This window comes from Brienomyrus brachyistius, chromosome 1 (genome assembly GCF_023856365.1).
Source record: "Brienomyrus brachyistius isolate T26 chromosome 1, BBRACH_0.4, whole genome shotgun sequence".
Taxonomy (NCBI): Eukaryota; Metazoa; Chordata; class Actinopteri; order Osteoglossiformes; family Mormyridae; genus Brienomyrus; species Brienomyrus brachyistius.
Window position 1 is genome coordinate 359,042 of NC_064533.1, and position 27,997 is coordinate 387,038.

The following is a 27,997-nucleotide window of genomic DNA, read 5'->3' on the forward strand; positions in this document are numbered from 1 at the left end:
AGAGTTATATATAATACAATATTTTATTGGTGTTTTTTAGAGGGGATAGCATTTACAAACAACTGTGCAAGAATAATTTGTATTTCCTCAAAGATCTGCCTGACACATACTACCAAATATACATTTCACGGTCGGTCGCTATATGCCGGCCTGGTCTTCGAAAAAGCGACTATTGCCGTCGGCATCGACTGTATTTTTTCCTCATACTAAGAACATCAGGCCAAAAAAAAAAGAAAAGGATTAACATACTTTGAAGTTAAAAATACAAAGTACAATCGAGCTTTTACATTGAAATGATCAATGATCAAATCATTTACAAGTACTAAGCATTTACAGTTATGTAAAAAGACAAAAACAGACAGAAAAATATTGCAGATCTTTGTTGTGGATGTTTACAAACTTCCAAAAGAATATTCACAATAGTCTCAGAATTCAAACTTGATAAAACATTCAATTATTCTGAAGCGGCTTAAAATCACAGCATTTCTTCAACAGCACTAAAGCAGTACTATAAATTAACTTTTTGCTTGTATAGCTTGTGAAATCATTTAATTTGTTTACAAGTTCATGTTTATTTACACGCAAAACAAGGCAAATGTTTTATTTCTTTAGAGTCGTTTAAGACAATGAGGGCTTGACAGTCATAAAAATGTGTGATCAATCTAATAGCAATTTCTGTGGCCTGACATCAAAATTTCCAGTGCTTGCTCGAATAAATTGTATTTTCAAGTGAGCCATTGTTGAACATTCAGAACTGCTCCAGAACGAACCAAGAATGATACACATTTACCAAGAAAAATAATTAATAGTCAGTGCAGAAACTAAACTATGAACCATAACTGATCATGCAAAACCTGTGAAAAAATATACACAGACAGGTGCACCATGAGTGGAACAGCATAAAAATACAATAGAAGGAAGATGTAACCCAACATTAAATAATCAGTCTCATTAAGGGCTTTCTAACCTGGTGTGCTGAGGTCTGATCAACATAAACATTTGCTGACCATTTTCAGTGAAACAATGAACTAGGAAATCTCAAACACAGAAATAAAATAAAATAGTATAAAGTTTACAATCGCCATGTCTCACCCAAGCTTCTCAGTTCATCGGCTGATTACAAAGTGAGTAATATCAGCAGAGGATCCTGAACGACCTACTTACAGCAAACCCACTAACCCAGAAGAGCCACTCTCGCATATATATATATATATATATGTGAATACACACAAAGACTGTCCACAGTGTACACATTCCATAGGTTTCAAATTTTCAACTGGGAAATTTCCTGGGAAAATGTGCATTTCCAAACATTTTTCATGTGCAGTTCATGTTTCTGGTCGAGATCTGAAGGCTTTTGCAACTGCTTATAATGACTGAAAAGACTGATGTGCATCCAGGCTCTGTCTGGCTCCTTTTTCCAAACAGTTTTGTGGTAAAAAAAAAAAAGGCATGGCTTTGGTTTTTGTCCCGCACAGTCCTCAACAGCCACCACTCTGGCTTTGGCCACTAGGGGGCAGAAGGCAGAAAGCTGGCTCAGGGTCTCTGTTCCCTCTGCCCCCACCACTCACCCTGGGTGCTACTAGATATTTTCAACATAGTTGGCTGGATATAGTCCCACATGTCCGTCCTTCAGGAGACCTTTGCACCAGCCTTGATCGTCCTCATTCCCAATTTTAGTAAATTCATCACCTTTTAGGTGGGGTGAAAAAGAAAAGAAAAAACATTAACTGGAAAGAAATTTTTGACGCCATGTGAAGCAGAGCATAGTTTATGAACTGAAACCAAACTTCAGAGAACTCAGAGACCTCATGGATCACAGTTATGTTTTAACAACTCCACTATGAATTAGAGGTGTAATGGTACACAAAATTCACGGTTAGGTACGAACCACGGTTTTGGGTTCACGGTTTGGTACAATTTCAGTACAGCAGAGAAAACAGAATTTCTTTTGAAATATATTATTAAATATACAAACACAAGAACAGTTGTAAAGCGAGACAAAGGCAATGCATCTGTCATCGTCTTACAATCTAACAGATGCTTATTTGCGTATTGAACATAAGACATTTACAAACGAGTGGAGGACATTTGGCCCATCAAGCTCGTTTGGGGAGAACTTAACTAATAGCTCAGAGTTGTTAAAATCTTATCTAGCTCTTATTTAAAGGAACCCAGGGTTTTAGCTTGTGCTACACTAGCCGGAGGACTACTCCATACTCTAACTATACACTGTGTAAAGAAGTGCTTCCTCAAATTCATGTTCTCCCGCTAATTTCCACCTATGGCCACAAGTTCTTGTATTTAAGCTAATATTAAAATAGCCATTTGGCTGAACAGCATCCAGACCTGCTAGAATCTTATATACCTGGATCTCGTCCCCCCTTAATCTCCTTTGCTTGAGGCTGAACAGATTCAGCTCAGCTAACCTCTCCTCATGAGACATTTCTCTAAGACCAGGAATCATTCTTGTAGCCCTACGTTGCACCCTTTCCTAGGCAGCAATGTCCCTTTTAAGGCATGGTGACCAAACCTGCACACAGTATTGTAGGTGGGGTGTTACTAAGGAATTATATAATCATACCATCACCTCCCTTGACTTAAACTGCACACACCTAGAGATGTAACCCAACGGGATCTTATATTTCCACAAGGCCGATTATAACTCTTCCCAGCATTAGCCGTAACCAACTCACAGCCTTTTTAATTGCTTCCCCACACTGGCGAGAGTGGGACATGGAAGCATCAACAAACACACCAAGATCTTTCTTGTAATCAGCTACCTTTATTTCAGTGGAACCCATAAAATATCTGTACTTTGTATTTCTGTTCCCTGCAAGGATTACCTTACATTTATCTATGTTAAATTTCATCTGCCAGGTATCAGCCCAGTCGCTAATTAAATCAAGATCCCGTTGTACCCTTATTGTAAACATAAATATGTAAAATACATTAATCAAAAATATGACATCATAATCATGAACTAAATCCTATTTAAATTCCATGTACTCTGCTACTGAGTATGATTGCATATCTACAGTGATAAACACCCTCATAGCCGTAGTTATTTTTTTTTGTTGTTCTGAATTTCCTGGCAAAAGCACCTTAGATACCTCAGGCAGCATCTGCCTTGCTCCAGTCGTGCACACACTCGGATTACAGTCTAGCTCTTATCAGCTACTCTCTCACTGGTGTTGGTGCATTTTATGGGAACATCAAAATATTTCCACACTACCGATTATAACTCTTCCCAGCATTAGCCGTAACCAACTCACAGCCACTATTAGCATAATGTTTTCCATATTGAACATCTACTTGTGAATTTAAGTGCTACTAGTGTCAATAAATGTATTCATTTGTTTTCAACCAAAAATAATGTATCAAAGAGTACACGATGAATATGTGCACTGCTGAGGCCCCACTATGAACACAGGTGCCAGTGTACCTGCTTTGAATGTGAGTTCATCCTGCTCCTGGCCTTCATAGTCATACAGCGCACGGACAGGTACTGAGACGGCCGGGGATGACGGCTCATCGTCAAAAGGATTCCCGCTACCATTGGTTTTGCCAGCAAACGGATTTCCTGTGTCATCATCATCTGACCAATCCTGTGTCTTTGCAACACTGCAGGAACACAACAAAGCCAATCACATACCATTGTCTGTCTCACAAAAAAGGCTGTTACATCAGGGACCCAGAAACATACTGATCAGATCGCTTGCATATCAAAGCGAGAAGAGAGGAAACAGAGAGAAATCAAGTTAGTCCAGAAAAAAACAGACAGGCAGTTGTGTGTTCGAAACACATTCCGAATACATATCCCATAAATCTTTTCCAGTTTGACTCCCCAGTTTTATGATCCACACGCTTCCAAACATGGCTGCCAGTTGTGAGCTAGGTCATTCACATCGATCAGTCATATGATGACAATCTGTCATCTGCTGTATCTTAAAGGTACTTCAGACGAAATCAATGTGGTTTTAGCTAGACGTTGTATGAGCTGTAATCACTGTGGTGATCAGCATTTTGGTGCATTGCCTGCGAAGGCTGATCCGATAAATGCGAGGCCCAGCGGGCTGGTCAGCAGAACTATTTATGCAGCTACTGGCTCTGCACCACATCACATGTATCTTTCAATTGAGTGAATTAATACATGTATTTGTGTATTTATGTTGATAGTTACCATAACCCGTTCTCAGTGCGTAACCATGAGTATTGTTTAAATTGCTGGCTGTCTGTGCCACTGCTAGTATTAAGGCAATAGTGGCTGTTAATAAAGAGATCAACTCCAATTGTAAAACAGCCGTCATCTTTTATTTAAATGACTCACACAGTTGCCACAATACGTTTATTTGCACTCAGTATGTGGGTCTGTTGCATTGAAAACATTCTGTGCCATCAAGGGTTGTGGTGAGTCACAGAACGAAGAAGGTGCTGGCATCGTTTTAACTGCAACAGATCATTCTCACTGACGTGGTCGATTCCATTTTGTCCGGATGACATGTGAAATATACAGCCACCTTAAGCACTGAAGCCCCTGAGTTCTGTCACACATCAACATGTCACACAGTTGAGCAAATAAGAGTCCATCAGTCTCAAGGCATGCATGTAGCTTGCCCACGCACCAGCAGAGGGAGGCACACTCCAACAGGAGGCTGGAACACCTCGATCCAAGTGTAGAGCACCCCCCAAAACACACATGAAAACATAGAAGCTGCATTGCAGTCAGACCCAAGTAGCTAGAACATGCCACAGGAAGGAGCAGCAGTCATTTCACGCTGCAGGTTAAACACTGGGAGAAAGGGCTAATAAGCCCCGTTTGCTCCACAGTCCAGTTTTACTGCTCCAACTTTAAATATTTACCTAGCTTTAACAGAGCCAAAAATTTGACATGAACCAATAAGGTTTGGGAGAGTGAACCTGATGGCAAATTGCCTGTATTTACCCAAGGAACTGGATATCTCAATCTTCCACTGTAGTTTTGCAACTTTATTTGGTGAAAGGCAAGCCCAGCTGTGTCTCACTTCAAGCGGAAAAGTGACACGACCGCAGCTTCCCTGTGCCACGCAGACTATGAATGGGTCTGACCACGACTCGCGTGACAACGGGACACATGCGGGCTCTGCCATGAGAAACACATCGCGACGAGAGGCTCAGTCACAAAGGCACTGCAGTTTGAACTGGAGAACAGGAGGGGAAAGACTGAGGACGAGAAATAAGAGGACAGGAAACACAGAACAGAGGAGAAACAGCGGAAGGAAGGATGGCATCACCAACATTTTGGTTTTAACCTCCTCGTTAGCAAAAGGGAGGGCTGGGGTAGCCTCTTGGTCAGCGTCTTCCTCCTCAAAGGGGTTAGAGCCTCCCTGCTCTGGATTGCTGTGTAGGGTTAGGCTGGGGGCATGGAGACAGAAAAGTGTGACCAATCTGAACGGTCATGGGACACAGAGCACTCAGCAGCACCGAGCAGACAGAGGGCCGAGCGTCCCCCCATCAGAACGCAGCACAGATGCAGCGCACACCTTCCTTACACACTTCAGCAGTAAGGATCACAACAAGTGGTGAGCTGAAGACCAGGCTGCGACTCACACAGCTCTGTGCCGAACAGTTGTGGGGAATTTGGCCAAGTTCCTTAACCAATAAACGTAAATGGGAGGAGAGACTTCAGGAGAAGATCAAAATATGACATGCACAGCATTGCCTTAATACGGGCTAAAAGCTGAAATCAGTCTCGCCTACATGAAACGACAGCGGAGGTTACAGCTTTCCTGAAGTCAAGCAACCCTCATTCGCACTAAGGCTGGCTCTTCTCTAGCAAATATACAAGTTTACTTAAACACCCCCCTCGCCTTTCTGTCTGTCATCTATCTAGCCCATCAGGATAATAGCAGAGAAAGTCTGTCCCTCTACGACACGGGTGTCAAACTCCAGTCCTGGGGGGGCTAGAGCCCTGCACATTTTTGGGTTTCCAATCATTTAACACACCTGATTCAACTCCTTGTGCTAATTACCACACAGCTCTTGAGCTGAATCATTTGCGATGAAACAGGAAAAGAAGTTACACAGGGCTCCGGCCCCCCAGAACTGCAGTTTGACACCCCTGCTCTACAATAATGGACATACTGCTGCAAGGTAGGGTGTCAGTGCTTGGCAGGGGAGAGACCAGGGTGGGGTGTCAGTGCTTGGCAGGGGAGAGACCAGGGTGGGGTGTCAGTGCTTGGCAGGGGAGAGACCAGGGTGGGGTGTCAGTGCTTGGCAGGGGAGAGACCAGGGTGGGGTGTCAGTGCTTGGCAGGGGAGAGACCAGGGTGGGGTGTCAGTGCTTGGCAGGGGAGAGACCAGGGTGGGGTGTCAGTGTCGATAGCCACCCTAGCAGAACAGATGTCAGCTAGAGGACAAAGACCAATGTTTATGGTACTGATGGGAGTCCTAGTTACCCATCATTAGTCTTGGCTGCTGGTTCGCTGGCCTGGTTGATCCCTGTCAGGGTGACTCCATCAGATGGCCTCTTCTTGTCTCTCCTGCTGAGGGTCCGGTTCAGGTCTATGGACCACTCCTGAAAAATGGATATGCGCAAACACACACACATAAACACAAACACACAGACACAGAGTTAATAATCTTACAGTGTGGTCAATCAGCATGTCATGCACAGGTTTGTCTAAAGCCTGATGTGGAGAGATGTTACCCCAACAATCACTAATAATCAGGGAGTGACATAAGTGGTATGGAAGTACACATTTGCCATATAAAGGTTAAAGTATCGGGTAATTTCTTGTTGCAATAGCATAAAAGCACACTTATTTTATGTGCATTTGTGCAGCGATGATGGGACAGCACATTTTAACCTTTACACAGAAAATGCATAGCTGAATATCAATTGTATAAATCCCTGCTAACAATGCATATTTTCATTGGATACTCTGAGTCCTGCATTGTGCAGCTTTAACACAGCACGTGAAAACACAAAACTGGCAGAGATCATTATCCCCTGTGTGTGGAATCATTTTCATCCAAATCAGTGAACACTTACAATTAACATCCCAGTGTTTAAAATTAATAGGAAACCACACACCCAGTGGTGTAGGAACTATCAGATTTGAGACACTGGGATGGTGAGTGAGTGACTGTCATGGAAATATTACATTGTGGGGACCAAATGTCCCAACAATGGGATAAAACCTGTTATTCTGACCTTGTGGGGACCATTTTTTCAGTCCACACAAAGGGAAACTCAATTTTATAAAAATCTGCAACTGCAATCAACAAACCAAAAATGCCAAAAGTTTTGTGTTCTGTTCGTTTACTTGTGGTTAAGGTTAGGTCTGGGTGGGGGTTAAGCCTCGCATTGCTGGGACTTAGAGTTTGTCTCATGGAAATGGAGAGTCACCAAAAACATATGAATACAAAGGTGTGTGTGTGTGTGTGTGTGTGTGTGTGTCTGTGTGTGTGTGTCTGTGTGTGTGTGTCTGTGTGTCCTACCACAGTAGCACACAACAGATCAGAAAAATTCCACAGCAGAACTAAAGCACAGGCCATACTCACCATCATACCCATGCTTAAGACAAAAGCCCCAATTAACCAACGTGAGCACAGCCTCCACCTGTGTGGCACCCCAATACCCACCAACAGCAGGGCAGCGCAGGCCTCCCAGGCTCATCGCCTTCACTGGAGGAATACTGCGCAAACAGTATCGCAATGGAGCGATAACAGACTGCGGAAAACCTGACCAAACCGGGCGCATCAACTGTGGGATCTGAGTCTGCAGGAGAACATGGAGGTCCATGCTACAGCAGACACACATCCTGATGAACACAGCCAAAGTGGGGAGTAGCAGTGTGATTCTCTGCCAACAGGGGGTGCCATGGTGGGTTTGCCTTTGGCATGTCCCGCCTGGCTGAGCACAACACGCACATCAGTTTTTGTTTGTTTTGTGTAGGATTCGTTTTGCCTACTTGACATCATTAAACCAACTGATAGTGTTCTTTCACAAATAACCAGAACATAGGAGCAAACGCCATTGTAGAACTCCAGTCCCATATTCTGGTTGGTACAATTCTACAAGGACTACAGGGGTGCCTTTACTGGATGAGACACTTTAGCTTCCTCATCAGTATGGTCAAAGCTCATTGGCCATGAGTTACATGGATAGCTGTCATTGGACAGACGGCATCTGTGCTGGCTGCTTTCACTGGTCCTTGGAATTACACGGGTATTCTCCAGTCCCACTCCCCCATTTAGCAGAAATATGACAGGGCTGAAAAAAGCCCTGAAATAAGAGGAGCTCAGTACAAACAAAGGGGCTTTCAAGCAAGTGGAATCCACCATGCAGAACTCACTAATATGGACCGTCGCACACGGGAGGAAGAAACAGACTGGCCCAGGTTCTGTCAGGCGATTCAGAAAGCAACAGGAGAGGAGTTACATCATCATCCTAAAGAGCATGCACCCAAATAGCTTGCCTGTCCCTCGTCACAGGAGACCAACATAGGAAATGAGATAATTAGGCTTGGGGAATACGGTTAAAGAGATGAAACTGCAACACAAAGCTTGGTTAAAACCCCACTGGGCACGGTAAAGGAAAATATTCAAATTACACCAAAGGCTACATTTTAATTGCCCAATAAACATCTTGAAGTTAAGTGCCTTCATTTCATTTCTTTGTCTTCCCTTTTCCCCGCTTTTGAATAATTCTGTATCAATGATGAGTCTGTATTAATGTATCACAAGACACACATGTAAAGTGCTTTTGGGTGACGGTTGTGAAAGGTGCTGTGTAAAAATAAACTGAATTGAATTTAATTCCTGAACCTATGACAGGCTGCAGCTGTCAGTCCCCAGCGTCTGCCATCTCCCACTTGAACCCACAGACAGACTAGCAAGCTCACCAGTACCTCAAACTGTGGCCAGTTCATGGGCATCCCAGGGCCATGGTTGGACCGGAACCACTTCAAGTCCTCTTCCACGTCTGCAGATTTGATGGTATCCTCCAGCGTATGGTAAACTGTCTGGAACCTGAAAGCATTTACAGTTCTCGTTTACTTTCATTTAAGAACATGTGGGTTTCTGCCATTTCTAAGCATGCTTCCCAGATCAGTATTCAGCAGAACCTGAAATAACTCAACAGCTGGCAAGGACTTTTACAGGAGTTGGACTAGAAAACCTTGAACAAACAGAGTCAGCAACTGAATGAGTCAGAGTACCTTAATGATCCACATGAGGTCACACAAATATGGCACACAGCCCGAACTAAAAGTCATCAAAGAGAAAGAGGTCACATGAGAGACAGGTGCAAGATGGGACTTGGAGCAAGAGTGTCACTCTTACTTGGGGTTGGCAGACAGGTCCAGATGACTCTTCACTTCCAGCAGGACTTCCCTGAAGAAGCGAATCCTCTTGTCCTCAAACTGCTGCCACTGCTCAAACACCTGCTCCATGTTCTCCATGTACTGGGGTGTGCTCTTGTCCAGCTCCTCCAGAGACTTCTCGTACCGCTCTTTCATCTGAGGGAGGTCAGGTTAGAGGGGTCGACACACAACTCACACTGCAATGTACTAGCAGTCCTCTCAGAATCCTTCTTCAGGCAACACTCCGACGCATTTTAATGGAATCCCTCACGTTAACGCTTATTGCAGACGAGGTAAGCGAATATACCTTCTGCACTTCCTGCTGGCATTTTTCCACCTTGTCCTGCAGCTTCTTCTGAGCATCTGGGTTGTTGCTCTCCAGCTTGCTGTTGTTCTCCCTGCTAGTGGCCAGCTTCTCCTCCTTGCAGGCCGAGTGATATGTCTTCTTCATTATATCCACCTGCAATGACAGCATGAAACCCCAAGTCCACACCAACACTGGCAAAAAACAAAAGATAATTACTTAGAGGCTTTAATTTCATCAGTGTCTTATGATGCAATAGGAATAACAAACATGGTTGAGTGATAGTGATACGAGATGAATATCATTTGGATGGCTACACGCCTTTCCATAGAGACTGCAAGGACAGAAAGGGTGGAAGAACTCCCTAATACAAGGAAAGCTTTATGGATAAAACTGGAAACTCCAGTGGTTTAATTGTGGGTGTTTGTTATAGGGCACCTAATGTACATGTAAAGGGCAACAGAACTTCATATAATGACATCAGGGTACTTGGAGTATGTATCAAAAGTATGGTATTTCAAAGTGTTGGTTTTCCATTGGTGTAAAACTGGTACCAATGACAAATGACATCACAACGCGAGGTGGGGCATTTTGCACCACTGTTATCGTCCGTGGACGTCCAGGCCTTTTTGCATTGCTGAGCTCACCAATGCTTTTTCTTTCTTTCTCAGAATGTACCAAACTGTGGATTTTGTCGCTCCTAATTGTTCTGGCAATTTCTCAAATAGTTTTTTTTCTGTTTTCATAACCTCAGGATGGCCTGTTTCACCTGCATACTGAGTTCCTTTGACTGCATGTTGTATGTGGGGGAGGGTCCTGACTGTCGTTTGTGCTTCTGCACCAAACAGCAGTTCAGAATACCCACCCTTTCTGGAGTCCTTGGAAGGGGTGTTGGAGAGCACTCCTCCCAGGGACTCTTTTGTTCTGCTGGGGGACTTCAATGCTCACGCGGGCAATGACAGTGAGACCTGGAGTGGCGTGATCGGGAGGAACGGCACCCCCGATCTAAACCCGAGTGGTGTTTTTTTTATTGGACTTCTGTGCTCGTCTTGGATTGTTCATAATGAACACCATGTTCAAACATAAGTGTCCATACGTGCACCAGGACACCCTGATCGACTTTGTGGTCGTGTCATCGGACTTGTGGCCGCATGTACTGAACACTCGGGTGAGGAGAGGGGCGGAGCTGTCAACCGATCACCACCTGGTGGTGGGTTGGCTCCGCTGGTGGGGGAGGAAGCCGGCCAGGCCTGGCAGGCCCAAGCGTATAGTGAGGGTCTGCTGGGAATGTCTGGCGGAATCCCCTGTCAGGAGGAGCTTCAACTTCTCCCATGTCCCGGGGGAGGTGGGGGACATTGCGTCCGAATGGGCCATGTTCCGCACCTCCATTGTGGAGGCAGCTGACCGGGGCACTGCCTGTAAGGTGGCCGGTGCCTGTCGGGGTAGCAATCAGCAAACCCGCTGGTGGACACCGGCGGTGAGGGATGCTATCAAGCTGAAGGAGTCCTTTCGGGCCTTTTTGGCCTGTGGGACTCCAGAGGCAGCTGATCACTACCGGCGGGCCAAGCGGAACGCGGCTTCGGCGGACTCTGAGGCAAAATGTGACCAAATGTTAGCAGTCTGGAGCCCAGGGGAACCATACTTTTGACTTCTTGGGCATTTACACTATATGACAAAAAAAGCAACAGGACACACACACAAGCCAGTTCACAAAGCTGCACATGTTTTTCCTTCCGCCTTAATGGCGCGTTTGTGTAACATTACGTTAGACCGCCAGTAACTATAGATCTTTACACAAGTACGCTGCGTGCTCCTTACCTCACAAATGTTGAGATTTACTGTTTGGGTATCAGAACTGGGCACCAAAAGACAATTTTTCGATCCGCAGAGCATTTCGGTTGGTACCACAAAAGTACCAATGTTCGGTAGCCAGATCAAGTGTATATTGACGCTTCCATGAGTCACCCTCACCAATGAGGGGAAGCAGTTAAAAAGGCAAACAGGATGTTTGGCTGCATCTCCGGCTGTGTGGAGTTTAAATCTAGGGAGGTAACCAAGATGATATAATTCCCCTGTCAGACCTCACCTTAAAATACTGTGTCCAGGTTTGGTCACCTTACTGCAAAAAGGACATTGCTGCTTTAGCCCGACGCAGGGCTACAAGAATGATTCCTGGCCTTAGGGGGATGTCTTACGAGCAGAGGTTGGCAGAGCTGAATTTGTTTAGCCTCGGGTAAAAGAGGCTAAGGGGTGACAGGATCCATGTATATAAAGTTTTAATAGGTGTAGATGTTGTTCATTCAAATTGTTACTTCAAAATAAGTTATAATTCAAGAACCTGCAGCCACAGTCAGAAATTAGTGGGGGAACACTTTAGTGTGGATCTGAAAAAACTTCTTTACACAGCGTGTAACTGGAGTATGGAATAGTCTGCACGCTAAAACCCTGGAGTCCTTCAAATCTAATTAAAATTAGTTTAATTCCCTCCAAGTGAGTTTGGTGGGCCGAATGGCCTCCACTCATTTGCAAATGTATTCATTTAATATGTTCTTATGTACTTGAAACCAAAAGCATGCTTTGCCCACCATTCCTAGAACCAGAACCTTTGTGTTTCTTGGTTTGAATGATGTCCTCATGCAGTCATAAGAACATAGTCCTGGTTTTAAACCCAGCCAAGCGGGGGGGGGGACGGGGGACGTAGACCAATCAGCAAATTCATTCTCCTCTGCTGGTGGCTCCTGACATTCAATGATAAGACTCTGTTGCTTTATGCCATCACACATCGCATCACATCACATCCCATTTGCTAATAGGCATCTGATGCCAGAATATAAATAACAGTTTCCAACGCTACGTCAGCAAACAAATGGGCTGCGTCAAAACTCTCGGGATTTGTCAACCCAGTGGTACTGGTAACAGGCTCAGACAAAAGACTGCTTCTTGCTGGCATACTGGAAACGTGACCAAACACATCAGATCATGCAAACTGCCAGCAGCATGACATCGCTCCACCATGCCACAGAGGCGGGCTACTGTTACACCCAGCATGCCCTTAAGGGGCCTGTATACATGCCATCGTGCAAATGGGGCCTTTATCTATGACTGTTCTCCCAAAACCCCATTAAGAATGTGTTAATATCCATTTCAGGGCCTGCAAACATGGATCCAGTGCTCCTGACCAGATCACAAGGCCTTTGTCCTCATAGCTGTCTAAATAAATCACTTTCCCACCCCTATAACTGAGCACAGACCAGCCTCACACCCAGGCTCACAACACAGTGTTTCTCCTCAAACATGGAGTCATACCTCTTTGAGTTTCTTGGCCCAGGGTTTCTGGGCTTTGCGGAAGCCATCCTCTGCCTCTTTTGTCTCCTTGAAGCCACCGATCATCTGCTTATGATAGGCCTCTTTCTGCCAGTTTTTGATCTTCTCGAAGTCCTCGCTCATGAGTGACGTCTTCACCTCCATGTGAAGATCGCTCACCTTCTCCGCTTCGGTCATCAGGGCAGTCCAGGCTCGCTCCAGTGTTCCATACTGGGGACCTGAGGGAATCAGGGTCAGAACCAGTTTAGAAAACTGTTCACAGTGGTCAGAAAGAAGAGCCACAATGCTCAGGTGATTCAGGAAGCATCGTGGGATGTTACCTTTCTCGATGAGCTGCCGCCAGCGCTTAGCCCACTCTGTGAGCTGCATGGCATACGCCTTCTCGATGCGCGCACGCTCATGGACGCAGTTCATCAGGTCATTGCACAGGCGTTGCCCATCGTCTACGCGCTTCACTGTGCGTTTGTAATTCCCCACCTGAAGAGAGGATGGGGGTGGGGAATGAGAATGTGCAACAGTGATCTCAGCAATGGGAGGAAATGCAAGGAGGGGAAGAGGGCCGGCGGGGAGGAAAAGCGGGGAGGGGAAGAGGGCCGCGGGGAGGAAAAGCAAGGAGGGGTAGAGGGCCGCGGGGAGGAAAAGCGGGGAGGGGAAGAGGGCCGCGGGGAGGAAAAGCAAGGAGGGGTAGAGGGCCGCGGGGAGGAAAAGCGGGGAGGGGAAGAGGGCCGCGGGGAGGAAAAGCGGGGAGGGGAAGAGGGCCGCGGGGAGGAAAAGCGGGGAGGAAAAGCGGGGAGGGGAAGAGGGCCGCGGGGAGGAAAAGCGGGGAGGGGTAGAGGGCCGCGGGGAGGAAAAGCGGGGAGGGGAAGAGGGCCGCGGGGAGGAAAAGCGGGGAGGGGTAGAGGGCCGGCGGGGAGGAAAAGCGGGGAGGGGAAGAGGGCCGCGGGGAGGAAAAGCAAGGAGGGGAAGAGGGCCGCGGGGAGGAAAAGCAAGGAGGGGAAGAGGGCCGCGGGGAGGAAAAGCAGGGAGGGGAAGAGGGCCGCGGGGAGGAAAAGCAAGGAGGGGAAGAGGGCCGCGGGGAGGAAAAGCAAGGAGGGGAAGAGGGCCGCGGGGAGGAAAAGCAGGGAGGGGAAGAGGGCCGCGGGGAGGAAAAGCAGGGAGGGGAAGAGGGCCGCGGGGAGGAAAAGCAAGGAGGGGAAGAGGGCCGCGGGGAGGAAAAGCAAGGAGGGGAAGAGGGCCGCGGGGAGGAAAAGCAAGGAGGGGAAGAGGGCCGCGGGGAGGAAAAGCGGGGAGGGGAAGAGGGCCGCGGGGAGGAAAAGAGGGCCGCGGGGAGGAAAAGCAAGGAGGGGAAGAGGGCCGCGGGGAGGAAAAGCAGGGAGGGGAAGAGGGCCGCGGGGAGGAAAAGCAGGGAGGTGTAGAGGGCCGCGGGGAGGAAAAGCAAGGAGGGGAAGAGGGCCGCGGGGAGGAAAAGCAAGGAGGGGAAGAGGGCCGCGGGGAGGAAAAGCAGGGAGGGGTAGAGGGCCGCGGGGAGGAAAAGCAGGGAGGGGTAGAGGGCCGCGGGGAGGAAAAGCAGGGAGGTGTAGAGGGCCGCGGGGAGGAAAAGCAGGGAGGGGAAGAGGGCCGCGGTGAGGAAAAGCAGGGAGGGGAAGAGGGCCGCGGGGAGGAAAAGCAAGGAGGGGAAGAGGGCCGCGGTGAGGAAAAGCAGGGAGGGGAAGAGGGCCGCGGTGAGGAAAAGCAGGGAGGGGAAGAGGGCCGCGGTGAGGAAAAGCAAGGAGGGGAAGAGGGCCGCGGGGAGGAAAAGCAGGGAGGGGAAGAGGGCCGCGGGGAGGAAAAGCAGGGAGGGGAAGAGGGCCGCGGGGAGGAAAAGCAAGGAGGGGAAGAGGGCCGCGGGGAGGAAAAGCGGGGAGGGGAAGAGGGCCGCGGTGAGGAAAAGCAGGGAGGGGAAGAGGGCCGCGGTGAGGAAAAGCAGGGAGGGGAAGAGGGCCGCGGGGAGGAAAAGCAAGGAGGGGAAGAACCAGAGGGAGCGGGGCCAGGAAGAGGAGAACCAGAGGGAGCGGGGCCAGGAAGAGGAGAACCAGAGGGAGCGGGGCCAGGAAGAGGAGAACCAGAGGGAGCGGGGCCAGGAAGAGGAGAACCAGAGGGAGCGGGGCCAGGAAGAGGAGAACCAGAGGGAGCGGGGCCAGGAAGAGGAGAACCAGAGGGAGCGGGGCCAGGAAGAGGAGAACCAGAGGGAGCGGGGCCAGGAAGAGGAGAACCAGAGGGAGCGGGGCCAAGGAGAGGAGAACAAGAGGGAGCAGGCCCAAGGAGAGGAGAACAAGAGGGAGCAGGCCCAAGGAGAGGAGAACAAGAGGGAGCAGGCCCAAGGAGAGGAGAACCAGAGGGAGCAGGCCCAAGGAGAGGAGAACCAGAGGGAGCAGGCCCAAGGAGAGGAGAACCAGAGGGAGCAGGCCCAAGGAGAGGAGAACCAGAGGGAGCAGGCCCAAGGAGAGGAGAACCAGAGGGAGCTGGGCCAAGGAGAAGAGAACCAGAGGGAGCTGGGCCGAGGAGAACCAGAGGGAGCGATGCCTAATAGTTTGATAAACCAAGTGAGCATCGAGTTTCTCTTCTGTGACTAAATCAACCTGCCTGGAATTGGCTTCTCGTTCTCCCATTTCTTAATATCATTGTTAAGGAGGCCGAATACACAGCTGGATAAGTGTGCATGACAGATTAAAATCTCATTAATATTTTTACTGAGCCTTGAGTAATTAATCTGAAGACGTAAGGTACAGCGACATCAGTTTAAATGATGATGTTATGCCTGGGGCACAGTCAGATAAGTGGTTAGGGAAGGAGGGAGGAAGGGAGGATAGATGGATGGATGGATGGAATTGCAAACATCATGCAAATACAAAAACGGGATTTTATTTAGAGGAGACTGGAGATTACTGCTGGCTGTGCATGTGTGAGGGAGGGAGAGGACACAGGTGTCCAAACCTGAACATACGCCATTTGCAGTTTTATAGGGGCATGCGCTGTTTAGCTTTTAATCTAGATGCTGTGCATGAGGTGCAGGTGATTGTGTGCATTTTGGAGATGTATGTGCTTTACTCTCAGCAGCAGTGAGCAGCTGTGATCTCCATGCACAAGAGCCTCACCTCCCAGAAGCTGTCACTGGAGACGTCGATCATGGAGTCATCGTAGGAGCCGGACATGGCTGTGGTTCTGGGGCCTCCGCTTCTGGAACGGGACACACAAGCGTGTCAGCTTTCCTCCAGGCTCTACCATAGCCACCAGGAATATGGACCATATGTTCCTATCACTGTGGGAATCACGCCACATATTTCCATGGGCATTACCCTACTCCTAACAACAACAACCACCTTCGGCCATAACCTTAAGGTCAAGTAACCAAACATTTGGCTCATAAAAGTTTTTGGTTACAGTAAAAGATTTTTATAAATATGAGGTTTATATTGTAGGCGCCTGAAAAATGTACCCACAAGCTAAAAATTTACAGGTTCCCACAATGTGGTACACCCCCCCATATACACACACACACACACACACACACACACACACACACACACACACATATATTCATACACACACGCGCAAACACGCGCATGTAGGGTATACCTATCCTATGGGGCCCGCTCATTCACTTCTATGGGAAAAATGCTAACGCTAACTATGACAACCTTAACCCCCACCCTGCCCTAACCATAAGTAACCAAGCAAAATGCAAGAGTTTTTGCATTTTTAGTTTTTTCATAGCAGTTACCGATTTTTATAAAATAAAGTTTTCCCTTATAGGGACCAGGAAACCGGTCCCCATAAGGGAAAAAAACAGATATTTATCACGTTATGGGGACATTGTGTCCCCATAAGGATAGGTATACCCGCGCCCGCTCCCACACACACACCCACACCCACACACACACACACAGCATTCAAAATAGCCAGCCTGACAACGGCACAGTGGTTCACATGTAAACAGCGGGTGGCCAGGGCATAACAGGACACCGCTCTTCCACCATGGGTATTTTTACCCCCCACATTGCACCCAGGGCAGGGTAAAGCCTACAGGGCACTGAAGCATCTTCGGATGTCACCTCATTTCTAATGATAGCCCAGGGCACACACCCAGCCTACCATCACATGCTGACTCAGAATCAGGAGTCTGGACTCAGCGATGAAGCAACGGGCCACACCTCGACCCTACGCACTGATTCAGAAACAGTCGGCACCCGCATGACCGCCGCTAACAGGAACTGCTAACATCACTCGGCACTCATTCACACCCTCAGGGCTGCTTCCTCCAGCTTGAACCCTGACGAAGTCCTAAGGCTGCCATCCATCTACCTTGGCGGCCAGAAGTTGGAGCTGGAAATGATGTCACAACTGAATTAACTGCGTTCCAGAAAAACAAGTTGGAAAGCCATTTAGCAAAACCAGAGTAATGTCTGTACAACCAATTTCATGAGACACAAATAAAACATAAGTGCTAATAAACAGTTTATAAGCAGAAGTTTAACTTCTACTGACAACAGGTACAGCCACCATGAATTCTGAGGTTGGGGTTGCAGGAGTTCCTCCGATTTTCAGTCAGAAACTCCAACTTCAGGGGGCTCTCCAACTAGGAATGCAAAAATTCTGACTTCTGAGTTCAAATGGCGCGCAGCATAAGCTTCTCCTCCATACGTAAAGATGTGACCCTAACCCTTCCCCTTTAATCAGCTGAAATGGAAGGCAAGCAGGATGATGGAGCCCGAGTGCCCTGCTGCCAGGCCTGATGGATCTCAGCAGGCTAGGATGCTCTGCCTGTAAGGTTACGGATTCAAATCCCAGGTTCAGCAGAGCGGTTTCACCACTGGACCCCTGTGTGTGTCACTAAGTAAGCCTCTGCTGAATAACTAAATAAGGAACATGTAATGTCAAGACAGAGATGAAACTCATATACCTGCAGAATCACTGGTGAGCCCCGCCCAGGGCACGACGGCGGCGGAGCCCCGCCCAGGGCACGACGGCGGCGGAGCCCCGCCCAGGGCACGACGGCGGCGGAGCCCCGCCCAGGGCACGACGGCAACGGTCCAACTTTACCTATTGGCATAGTTCAGTGGTATTTACAAACCCCCAAGCTTATTTTGTTAGTATTCAATAAATGCTGCATTCTGTAGTTATTATTTTATTATTTAAACAAATCTAATCCTAATCATGCCTCTATATTTATACTAAATTTTTTCAATAAAAATCAAGTGGCTTAAGAAGCAAGTGTCTTGCTCTTTGGCACATTTGAAGTGAGACAAAAGTTCATCTGGGAAAAGCCGCCCGTACAGGAGGCTCGCAATGCCACAGCCCCAACCCCCCAAAACTCCAAAGGGCCTTGGTCACATCATAAAAAGGGGAGAGGGGGTCTCTATGCTTTGACTGATGAACTAAGGGTTTGCACTGCAGTCGATCATTAGCGTGGCGAAGGAGTCGCCGCTCTGATCTCGCAGATGAAAAGCAGGCAGTTACAGGCCCTCCCTTCCCAGTGGATGTTTCCTTGGGTAATGTGTGCAGGGGGCTTCTGTACAGCTGAAATGGAGGGAAGACATGCATGTCTATGGACTGCAGAAGGAACCAGCAATAAGGATAAACAGTGATCCTCTCTACACAGCCACCACCATTCAAGGGCAGCTCTGGGGAGGGGGGGTCTCCCCAGCCCCCCACCAGTTAGTTATAGCCTGTCCTCACAGAGCCAAGCAGCTGTTATGTGCTCTTTCCAAGGGAGGCGATGAACATTCCTGCCATTCTTCCAGGGAAGTACGGGCCCAACGACAGCCTGGCTAAAGCAGCTTAGCCCCAGAGGGCCACAGGGGACCAGCCCATACTTTCCATACTCGCAATGGCGACTTTAGACCCCAGCAAAAAAAGAAAGTATGGTATTGTTTCCAACAATGGCAGGGGGGTGCGGATCCTGGAAAAAGCGTGAGTCCCCTCCAGCTGGTCTCCAGCACCGGATGGCTCTGAGGTCCCCAGGCTGACCTCACCAAGATGTTTGCTACACTGTGAAGTCCATGCCTCACCTCCCAGGAACGCGAGGGAGACACACACACACACACCAAAGGGCCAACACAAGCCCATCCAATAAAAAACAACCAATACCTATACCAGAAGGACCAAAGATATAGGGTCAGGCATACTAAGGCAGCTGATGTAGTAAACGAGAGAGACCGTGACAAAGATTACGTTCAGCACTCATAACCTAACAACTTAACTCGTAACAGCAGGGCACGGACGACATTAACTGGAACATCAAGAGATGTGTGTGGTCACCTAGCTGTTAGCACTGCCTATAGTCTCCCCTACTTTGACTAATCGTACATTTTATTGCCCATACTCCTCCTGGGGGGTGCTGTCTGGAGACCTTAATCAAGATGTCGAGCACACCCTGCTACATGTGACGCCGCCTCTACCAATGACGTCCCTGCATCCAGCTCGCCATACTGCCGGTGTCATTGTCCATGTGTGACCCGCTGCCTTACTTCTGGTTGCCTGGCGATTGGAAGGAGAGTCGGCACCGGCTTGTCATCACCTCCCTGGTTGTGTCTCAAATCTTATGATTTGGACAGTGTGACTTGGCGCTTAGCCATCTCTCCTATTTGACTCTCCCTGTCGGCCCCTGGAGGATGGGATCCCCCTTTGAGTCTGGTCCCTCCCAGGGTTTCTTCCTTCTTGGGAGTTTTCCTTGCCACTGTCGCCTTTGGCTTACTCACTGGGGGCTTTGGATGCGGATGCTGTAAAGCGCTTTGAGATGATATAATGTAGTGATAATGTGCTACACAAAAATAAATTTGTTGTTGTTTGTTGTGTGGAAAAAAAGAAGAAATCGAAAATGGGGAAAAGCAAAAGAAAGAGTTTCTGCTGTTTTCTACCAGTCATCTATCAAAGGTTTGGGAGCATTCCTACTTGATTAAATTTACAATGTTTGCAATATTTTCAAATCAAACATGCATTATGTGAATTCTCAGATTTAAATGCTCGCAAACTTTTGAAAGATTCAAAAGTCTCTTCCTATCACTCCATTCAAGTGTTTTATCAAGCGATTAACCTGGGAGTAACTAGCAGCACTAATTATATCCATCCTTCCATTTTAAATGCACATTAACATAAAAAATCTCCGGAGAACAGCAACTGCCATCCGGCATGTTTTGACTAACACCAAACAAACTCGTCCTGCACGCTGCGACCACACACCTGCCTAGTGTGTCGCTCACTTTGGTTGATGCTGGACAGTATTTAACATGAGTTTTTTCCAAAGTGCAGTAATCAGCCATGGTTTTAATGATACTTAAAATTTGGAACTAACAGCCTGGAATTTTACAATGGTTTACCGTGAAACCTAGGGCTGCAAAAATCTCGATTTACACCTCTACGCGATCTCACTGCTAAATGACAATGGTTCTTCTGCATTATACTTTTTCCCAGAGAGGGTCTCATAATTCTGCACTCTCTTTTTAGGCTGCTTTTCCACCGCAACAGGTACCTTTACTTTTGGTACTTCAATGTGTTTTTCAACTGCCTAAAAACTGGTACCGGCGCTGAATGACATCATAGCATGAGGCAGGGTATTTTGTACTGAGTCCGAAAAATGGATGCCGTTTATCAGGCGTTAGATACAGATGAAATATGGCAGGCATGCACTGAACAGGAGAGGCACTTAATTTTTTTTTTGATTGGTAATTTGCGCAATAATTTTTTTGTGACATGAAAACCACTATTTGTTCATTTAAAGACCTGCTGGGCATAAGTGAACAAAATGAACAAAATACTTATATTGTATCTGATTCCCTGATTAATCCATCCATCCATTTTCCAAACCGCTTATCCTACTGGGTCACGGGGGGGTCCAGAGCCTATCCCGGAAGCTACGGGCACGAGGCAGGGAACAACCCAGGATGGGGGGCCAGCCTCCCTGACTAAGCATAAAAATAAATCAAAGGAATACTCAAGTATAACATTTACTGTCAGCTGCAGCCAAAGCTTTAACTTAACATACAACAAACAACAAAGAATGGGCCGATATGGAGCAGACTAAGTGCTAAGTGACCATCTGGTCGCTGGTTCAAGCACCAGCTTCAGCCTCAACAGAATAGCCCCAGCACCACTGGTTCCTTGAGCAAGGCTTGTGACCCCCCACCCTGGATAAATGGCTTGACCCTGCCAAAAAAGCAAGTCAATTTCAGACAAAGTGTTTTCTTATGCCTCGTTTACCCCAACATGGTGCCGGAGCTGGTGCCAGGCTTTTCACCAAAACTGGAACTGGTTCTGTGCATGGTTCCACGAAAAAACTGGACCTGGGCTAGAAACGGCTCCAGCACAGCACTACAGAAAAGCTCTTCTCAGAATTCGGAACCAAGACGTTAACAAAAGGGGGACAGGCTACCACCCTGAAATATTCCACATACCCAGAATTCAATGCACAATTATTGTAATTTTGTCTGATATCGCAGGTGCTGACAGGTAAACAAACTGCCAGCTTATTATAAGAACAACATTAATTTTCCACAGAAGAAAAAAATTATGTAAATATTTATTAAATCTGGTCAGCAGATTAATTATAAAATGTCATGGATCGTGTAAATAAAATATTGTGACACTCGAGTGCTGAACAGATCATGAAGCGGACAGAAAAGTTACATTTTAGCAGACTTATTGCATGATCCTAAAAGGACAGCGATAAAAAAGCAAGTGAGAGTAAACTCACACACACAGACTGAGAAGAAATAGATAAATAAAAGTGGATGCAGGCAATAGAGACAAAGCGCAATAAGTCATACTCTGAAAACCAAGAGACTGGAAGGCTAATATTTTTGGTTCGGCTGTTTACGAAAACTTTAAATCCAAAACTGGTTGTATAAAAACTTAAGATCAACTTAGATAGAAATCAAAATAAATCCAAAAAATTTAATTTATATACATTTTATTTACTTTACTGTCACTTCCATCTATGCAAGACTTCTGTTCCGTCATCTTTTGAAATCGCTGGAAATGTGGGCAGGTTCTCAAAAGGCACCAAGAGAGAACCAGCCCAGCACCAGCTCCGTATTGGTGAAAACGAGGCGAGAGACAGACCAACCTTTATGTGCTATTGTGACAAACCTTACACCGCTAGCAGATTTTGTTCATGAGCGAACTCCAAACATTGAAGAACAGCAAGGTGTGGTCTGCAGACCAGCGGGGCCGTGAGCTGAACACTGTGGTTAAACACTACAGCCTCGCACTGGGTATACACCACTGCCCCCCAAGGACACCTTTCCACGGGGGCTGCCAAAACACACAAGTTGAATTTCCCCACACTCCTGCACCCGCTACCCAGCAGCTATGTAAAGGCTGCTTAAGCACAAACACAAGATGAGTTACACAGCAGCTGAGTGGAGGTCATGGTGAATACCATGCAAGCAAAACAGGAAAATGTTATTGGCAGCATGACGTCACTGTTCAAAGGTACACCAGACTCCACCTTCAAACTAGGCGGAACAGAAACAGAAGGGATAAGAAGGTACAGGATAAAAGGAGAAAGGGAGGAGAGGAGGGGTGAGGTCTGTGCAGGACCCCCAGTGAGAACAGCTCACTGCAGAAAAGTCCTTCCATGAATGCAGCACCACCTGCTGCATGGTTGATTTCACTGGTAAACATCGTCGATAAAGTGGCACGGCCCCACCTTTCCGTTTCACTGGAGACACACAAGCCTGTCACGCCCTCTTCATGGTCTCAGAAAAACACCCAGTAGCGCACAGGCTGCCTCCAGTGTAAGGTCAGAGCCAAACTAAAAGCAAAGCCAAACCAGCAACACAACAGACTTCAAGCGCATCAAGAAATGAAAGAAATCATACAGAGAACAAGTCAACATCCCTGAGCCTGGCAGATATTTTATTCCATCATTTCTATTCACTCACTCTTGAGAATAGGGAAAATATATTTTAAAAGATCAAAGTCTCGGCTATTACACTTTGAAACAGGCCAACCTCCCAGTGATTTCATTTTATCTTACAGTATTTTTTGCAGCCCTACAGCCATTTTTTTTCACTGTGATGTCATTGAGCACCGGTACCAGCTTTTATGCCAAATCACCTTGAAGATCCGTACTTTTGGTACTTTCTTGAAGCAGCTGATATCAAGCAGAATTCTGCGCCTCTACTGTCTGACTCAGTTGTATATTTTTCCACCTCCGGCTGACAGTAGAGGAGGCAAATGAAACATTCCCACAATTTCTTAGAGTAATGCCACATAGCCATCCTGCACAGGCCGGCATGAAGAACTGCTCACTGATGGATTTTGGCTTTCACCTTGACCCCAGTTTACGCCTTACTTTTAGCAAGCAAGCCCACTCTTTCTTTTTCTATACTATTAGCATGCCGGGGGGGGGGGGGGGGGGGGGCAGCCAGTTGATCTCAGACCCCCAGGGGTGTTTTTCCCCCCCTCCCACTTGGGAGTTTTTGGTTCCTCTCCTCCATCCTCCATTTTCTTTCATTTCTTTGTCTTTTCCCTGGTTTTGAATTATTCTACATAAATGCTGCCAGAATGTATCGCACCACACCCATGTAAAGCACCTTGGGCCAACTCTGTTGTGAAAGGCGCTATATAAAAATTTACTGAATTGAACTGAATCATCATGAGGGTCCCCCCCCACAACTGGGGCAAGGCTCCCACTTACATTGCTCTTCAAATTGACACAAAAGGCCCAGGATCCTGCTGCTGCTGCAGTACCGGTCCTGAAAGGTTCTGAATAAGAAACTTCTCCAGGGGTGAACAGACTAATTACCGGTCATCATTGGGCTGATACTGGGCTCACGTGTTTAAATAACTTCCATCAGTGTCAGGGCTCAACCTCCTCGGTGATCAATGGCCCCCTGGCTGGCCTCCACCTCTCCTAGTGTGTTTCAGACCTCTTTAAGACAACATTTTGAAAAGGAGGCATGTCTACCAACTTCAGCAAAGGCTTCAGATTCAGGAACTCAGTTTCTGTTGTAGAATCTCACAAGTGACACGATGCAATCCTTATTTTGCATATCGGGGACAGGTGTGTGTGTGTGTGGTGGGGGGAATGCATATGTCAAATTCCTCATTAGGGCCATCTGTATATGAAAACACCAGCTAACCCTAAAAAGGGAATTTACCGCTCACTTTTAAGCATGTAGATGTCTGAGACACAAGTGACCTTTTCCCTCAGAAACCAGTAGTCTGGCTCAGAGGTGGTGAGCCAAGTGTTCTGGTGTTTGTCCCAAGCTGCTCAGAGATCTCACCAATGGGAGAGGAGGGCAACGTTGTGCCAGTATGGGCCTAGTGGTCAGGATAGTGCAGCTAGATCAGGGGAAGACAGGAGACAGATCCCCCCCCCACACACAGACACACACAGGTCTGAGGAGGAAAACATAGAGAACACATAGCTAGCAAGCTGAAGACATGGAGAGCTGCCAGTAACAGTAACGCTGAAATGCCTGTTGCAAGAGAAATTTCAAAAATAAGAGTCATTTGAGGCTCAGGATGTCAAGCAGACCAATAACTTGCTGCCTGGATACCAGGAAAATAGCCTGGGCAAAGCCACACCTTTCCTTTCAGACACCTGATGCGGCACTGTTCATGCCAGTCAGAAGGCCAAAGGTCAACGTAGGCCAAAGCTCATGCCATCATCTCTCCTGGTACAAGGGACCTGAGCACTGGTAACATGAGACATTGCCACTTATAATTCATTACTAGACCAAGCGAGAAGCAGAAGATTTTCCGTGAAATATAAAACAGAAAACTGTTTGGGTAATCCTTCAGAAAAATATTTAGAAACCACATTTCATGAATTCGGGGCGGCATGGTGGTGCAGTGGTTAGCACTGTTGCCTCACACCTCTGAGACCCGGGTTCGAGTCTCCACCTGGGTCACATGTGTGCGGAGTTTGCAAGTTCTCTCCATGTCGTCGTGAGGTTTCCTCCGGGTACTCCGGTTTTCCCCCACAGTCCAAAAACATGCTAAGGCTAATTGGACTTGCTAAATTGCCCGTAGGAATGCATGTGAGAGTGAATGGTGTGTGAGTGTGCCCTGCAATGGGCTGGCCCCCCATCCTGGGTTGTTCCCTGCCTCGTGCCCATTGCTTCCAGTATAGGCTCTGGACCCCCCGCGACCCAGTAGAACAAGCGGTTTGGAAAATGGATGGATGGATGGATTTCATGAATTCCAGTTATAGAAGAACACAACAGTCAAAACCAGACTCCAATGATGGTCATGTGACCAGCAGACAGCTTGCCCTAACCCTCTCTAAGTATATTTGCGCTTTTGCATATTCTTATCCTTATACAACAGCTGCAGAGTTCTGCCGAAACAGGCTCACGGGGCTGGAATGTGTACAGACAGGCTCCTGCTCCTCCTCTAATTCATTCCTTTCCATAAACACACAGCTCAATCTGCAGAGAAGTCAGCCCAGGCTCTCACGTTTTACATTTGTCTATTTGGCATCCACTTCTGTCCAAAGAGGCATACAACAGATGCAAATAGAACATTAAATATACTGGGATCAAGGACACATCTAGGCAAAAGGGCAACTAGGCTGAACTTTCAAGAAATGACAAGTACCTATTTGTTTACTGCAACTTGGCATCAGCACAAGAGCAACACAATACACAAGAATACTGGCGGAACCTAACCTACAGTCTGCTCTATTTTAAGACCACTTTATGTTATTTTTCTTAGTGACAGAGGCCACGATTACCCAGATGTCTCTGTGGCAGTGATGTGTAGTGCCAGAGCACAGTATGGCTACTGGGGGGAAATGTACATGCAAACCAGAGAAAAGTCAGACTACGAGTGCATGTACGCAGTACAGTCCTTTCTCAGTGGCTTAATCTCTATTGCGGAAGCATAAACAAAACAGAAACCTCTCACATCCCGCCTGACCACTGGGCTTGTCATTCATGAGTCACTATCATCACTTCCGTCTTTCGCTGATGCTTCCTTCTCAGTAAAATGAACCACCCAAGGGGTAGTGCTGCAAATAGCTAGATATATTTTAAGCAGAGCTCCTGCAGCCTTCCACAAACCCTCTGTGACCGACACCATCTGAGGAACAAGCCCATCAACAATTCAACTCTCTCTGGATGACACGGTAGTAACAACCCATTAAGGTGTCTGTCCCCTGGACTTCACCTGCACCCTTTACCCACCAGAAATGACTGTTCCTGCTGTCCCAACTTGTTTGGAACAAGTCAAATAAAGCTCCCTGTTCAAGGGTACAACAACACCCCCCCGAAACTGCCCAGAACTTTTTACTCCCATGTTTCTCAAGCAACATCAGCACCATTACAGGATGTGACTCAGCCAAGCATGGGGCATAACCCCGTGGACAATGCCATTGTTCTCCTACATTCCTGGAGCAGCAGAGTATAGTCTAATTGTGGGGGAATCCGGAAAAAATTAACTAGTATGTCACTCCCTCCTTCAGTCCCTCATTCTGCAGTGTGCCATTAGATTAGGGCTACCATAGCAACGAGCAAAAACAGGAACAGTATTTTTTAATATATTTTTCAAGTCAGAAAGGCATGCCCTGTTTCAAAACTTGAGTTTTATGGGTGATGAATCTGCTTAGGAATGTGGCGGATAAAGCCTATCAAAGTATAAAGTGTGCTATCAGACTGTTCTTATTTACTAGATTAATCTCTAAAACATACAAAGTGTACAAATCACAAAGTAAAAATGACTTGGTTACCCCCTAGGCTATTTTAGACATATTTGCTACTGCATTTATTAAGTCGCTCTGACTAAGGGCATCTGCCAAAAGTCATAAATGTAAATCCTCGATTAGCTTGGAGAGTAGTAAATGGCCAAAAGTCATCAGTTTACTCTCATTTCGACCTAAGATTCGGACAGCACTCGTTAGCGAGACCCCCGAACAGTGGGCTTCTGCGTTTGGGTTTTAACATTAAACAGCCAGTGTCGCTAAAAATGTCCCATCGAGAAGCGGTTTCCAGTTTCCCCAAGGCATGTGCACAGCGAGGCCCCGTTCGAGTTACCTGGCTAAAAACAATGCCAAGCCCGAGCAGCGGCCTACGCCCGTACGAGCATTCCCACAGCCAGAAGCTGCAAAGCGGGTCAGCACAGCGCCAACCAGCGACAGCCACCGTGCCGCAGGGGAGGAAAGTTACCGCTCAGCCAGCCGATTAACTCCTTACGCCATCCAACCTCGCAAAATGTACTTTCCTACTGCTCCTCCAACTGCGCACCCCTCCCTACGCAGCATTACCCCCAAATAAAAATAATGTAGCAGCACAATGCAAATATGCAATATTTTCTACTCCATACAAACATTTACTGTCGCACAAAGAAAAAACACACACGGATATGACTTGATTTTAAGAATTCGGATTTCGACATATACAGAGAACTATAAAGGTTACAAGTACAAATATCATCCTCGTAAATAGTAGGAAACTCTCGTCCCCAGCAAAAACAATTATTGTGAATTACATCGTGCGTTATTACAACATAGTGAAATGTTTTATATAATGAAAATTCAAAGGTCTAATATGGTTCTCCACATAACTAAATGAGAAAACTCAAAAGTTTATTCCAAAAGTATGTGTGTAATGACAACATCTGGATACTACGGACTAGCATTTCTGAAGAATTAATAACTATCAATAGTTATAAAGTAAATTTTAGAGCAGAAAAGTCACCCGAACAGGGAGCACGAAACCCTCCTCGGGGTTAGCGCCCCTTTAAAGTCCAGTTAAAAACCTTCATTAACTTCTGTAACATTAGCAGCCCTGTATGTCGCAAGATGGCCAGCAAGCAAGCCGCGAAAACTTACCAAGGGGGACACAACCCCGGTAAAAGTAAACTTTCGGTCTTTACCTCGGCACAGTAACGTGAGCCAGCAGATATCCGACAAGACACACAGCTGCAAAGCCCCGGCGAAAACCTCAGTGGGTCTTTTTTCCCCGCACTATTTCTGGGCAGTTCCACTTAACAGAAGAGTGACCGTGAGCAGTGGCGCGCCTCTCTGACGTCAGGCCCCC

General features: G+C 47.0%; 1 protein-coding gene across 8 annotated transcripts; it reads right to left on the minus strand.

Annotated features, from left to right (window-relative positions):
- Positions 1-4: 4 nt before the first annotated feature.
- Positions 5-27,997, minus strand: pacsin2 (protein kinase C and casein kinase substrate in neurons 2). Of its 8 annotated transcripts, none has more exons than XM_049025793.1 (12): positions 27,834-27,997; positions 16,109-16,187; positions 13,295-13,451; positions 12,957-13,192; positions 9,654-9,806; positions 9,327-9,502; positions 8,894-9,014; positions 8,339-8,386; positions 6,437-6,555; positions 5,278-5,394; positions 3,446-3,624; positions 5-1,692 (listed from the first exon to the last, which is right to left on the minus strand). In XM_049025793.1, exons 2-12 carry the CDS (start codon positions 16,163-16,165, stop codon positions 1,583-1,585), a joined length of 1,473 nt encoding a protein of 490 aa, XP_048881750.1. In that variant the 5' UTR covers positions 16,166-16,187; positions 27,834-27,997; the 3' UTR covers positions 5-1,582. The 8 variants fall into 8 exon arrangements, with proteins under 8 accessions (XP_048881750.1, XP_048881733.1, XP_048881742.1 ...); XM_049025776.1 differs by having other exon boundaries at positions 16,109-16,190; XM_049025785.1 differs by having other exon boundaries at positions 16,109-16,190; positions 27,790-27,997.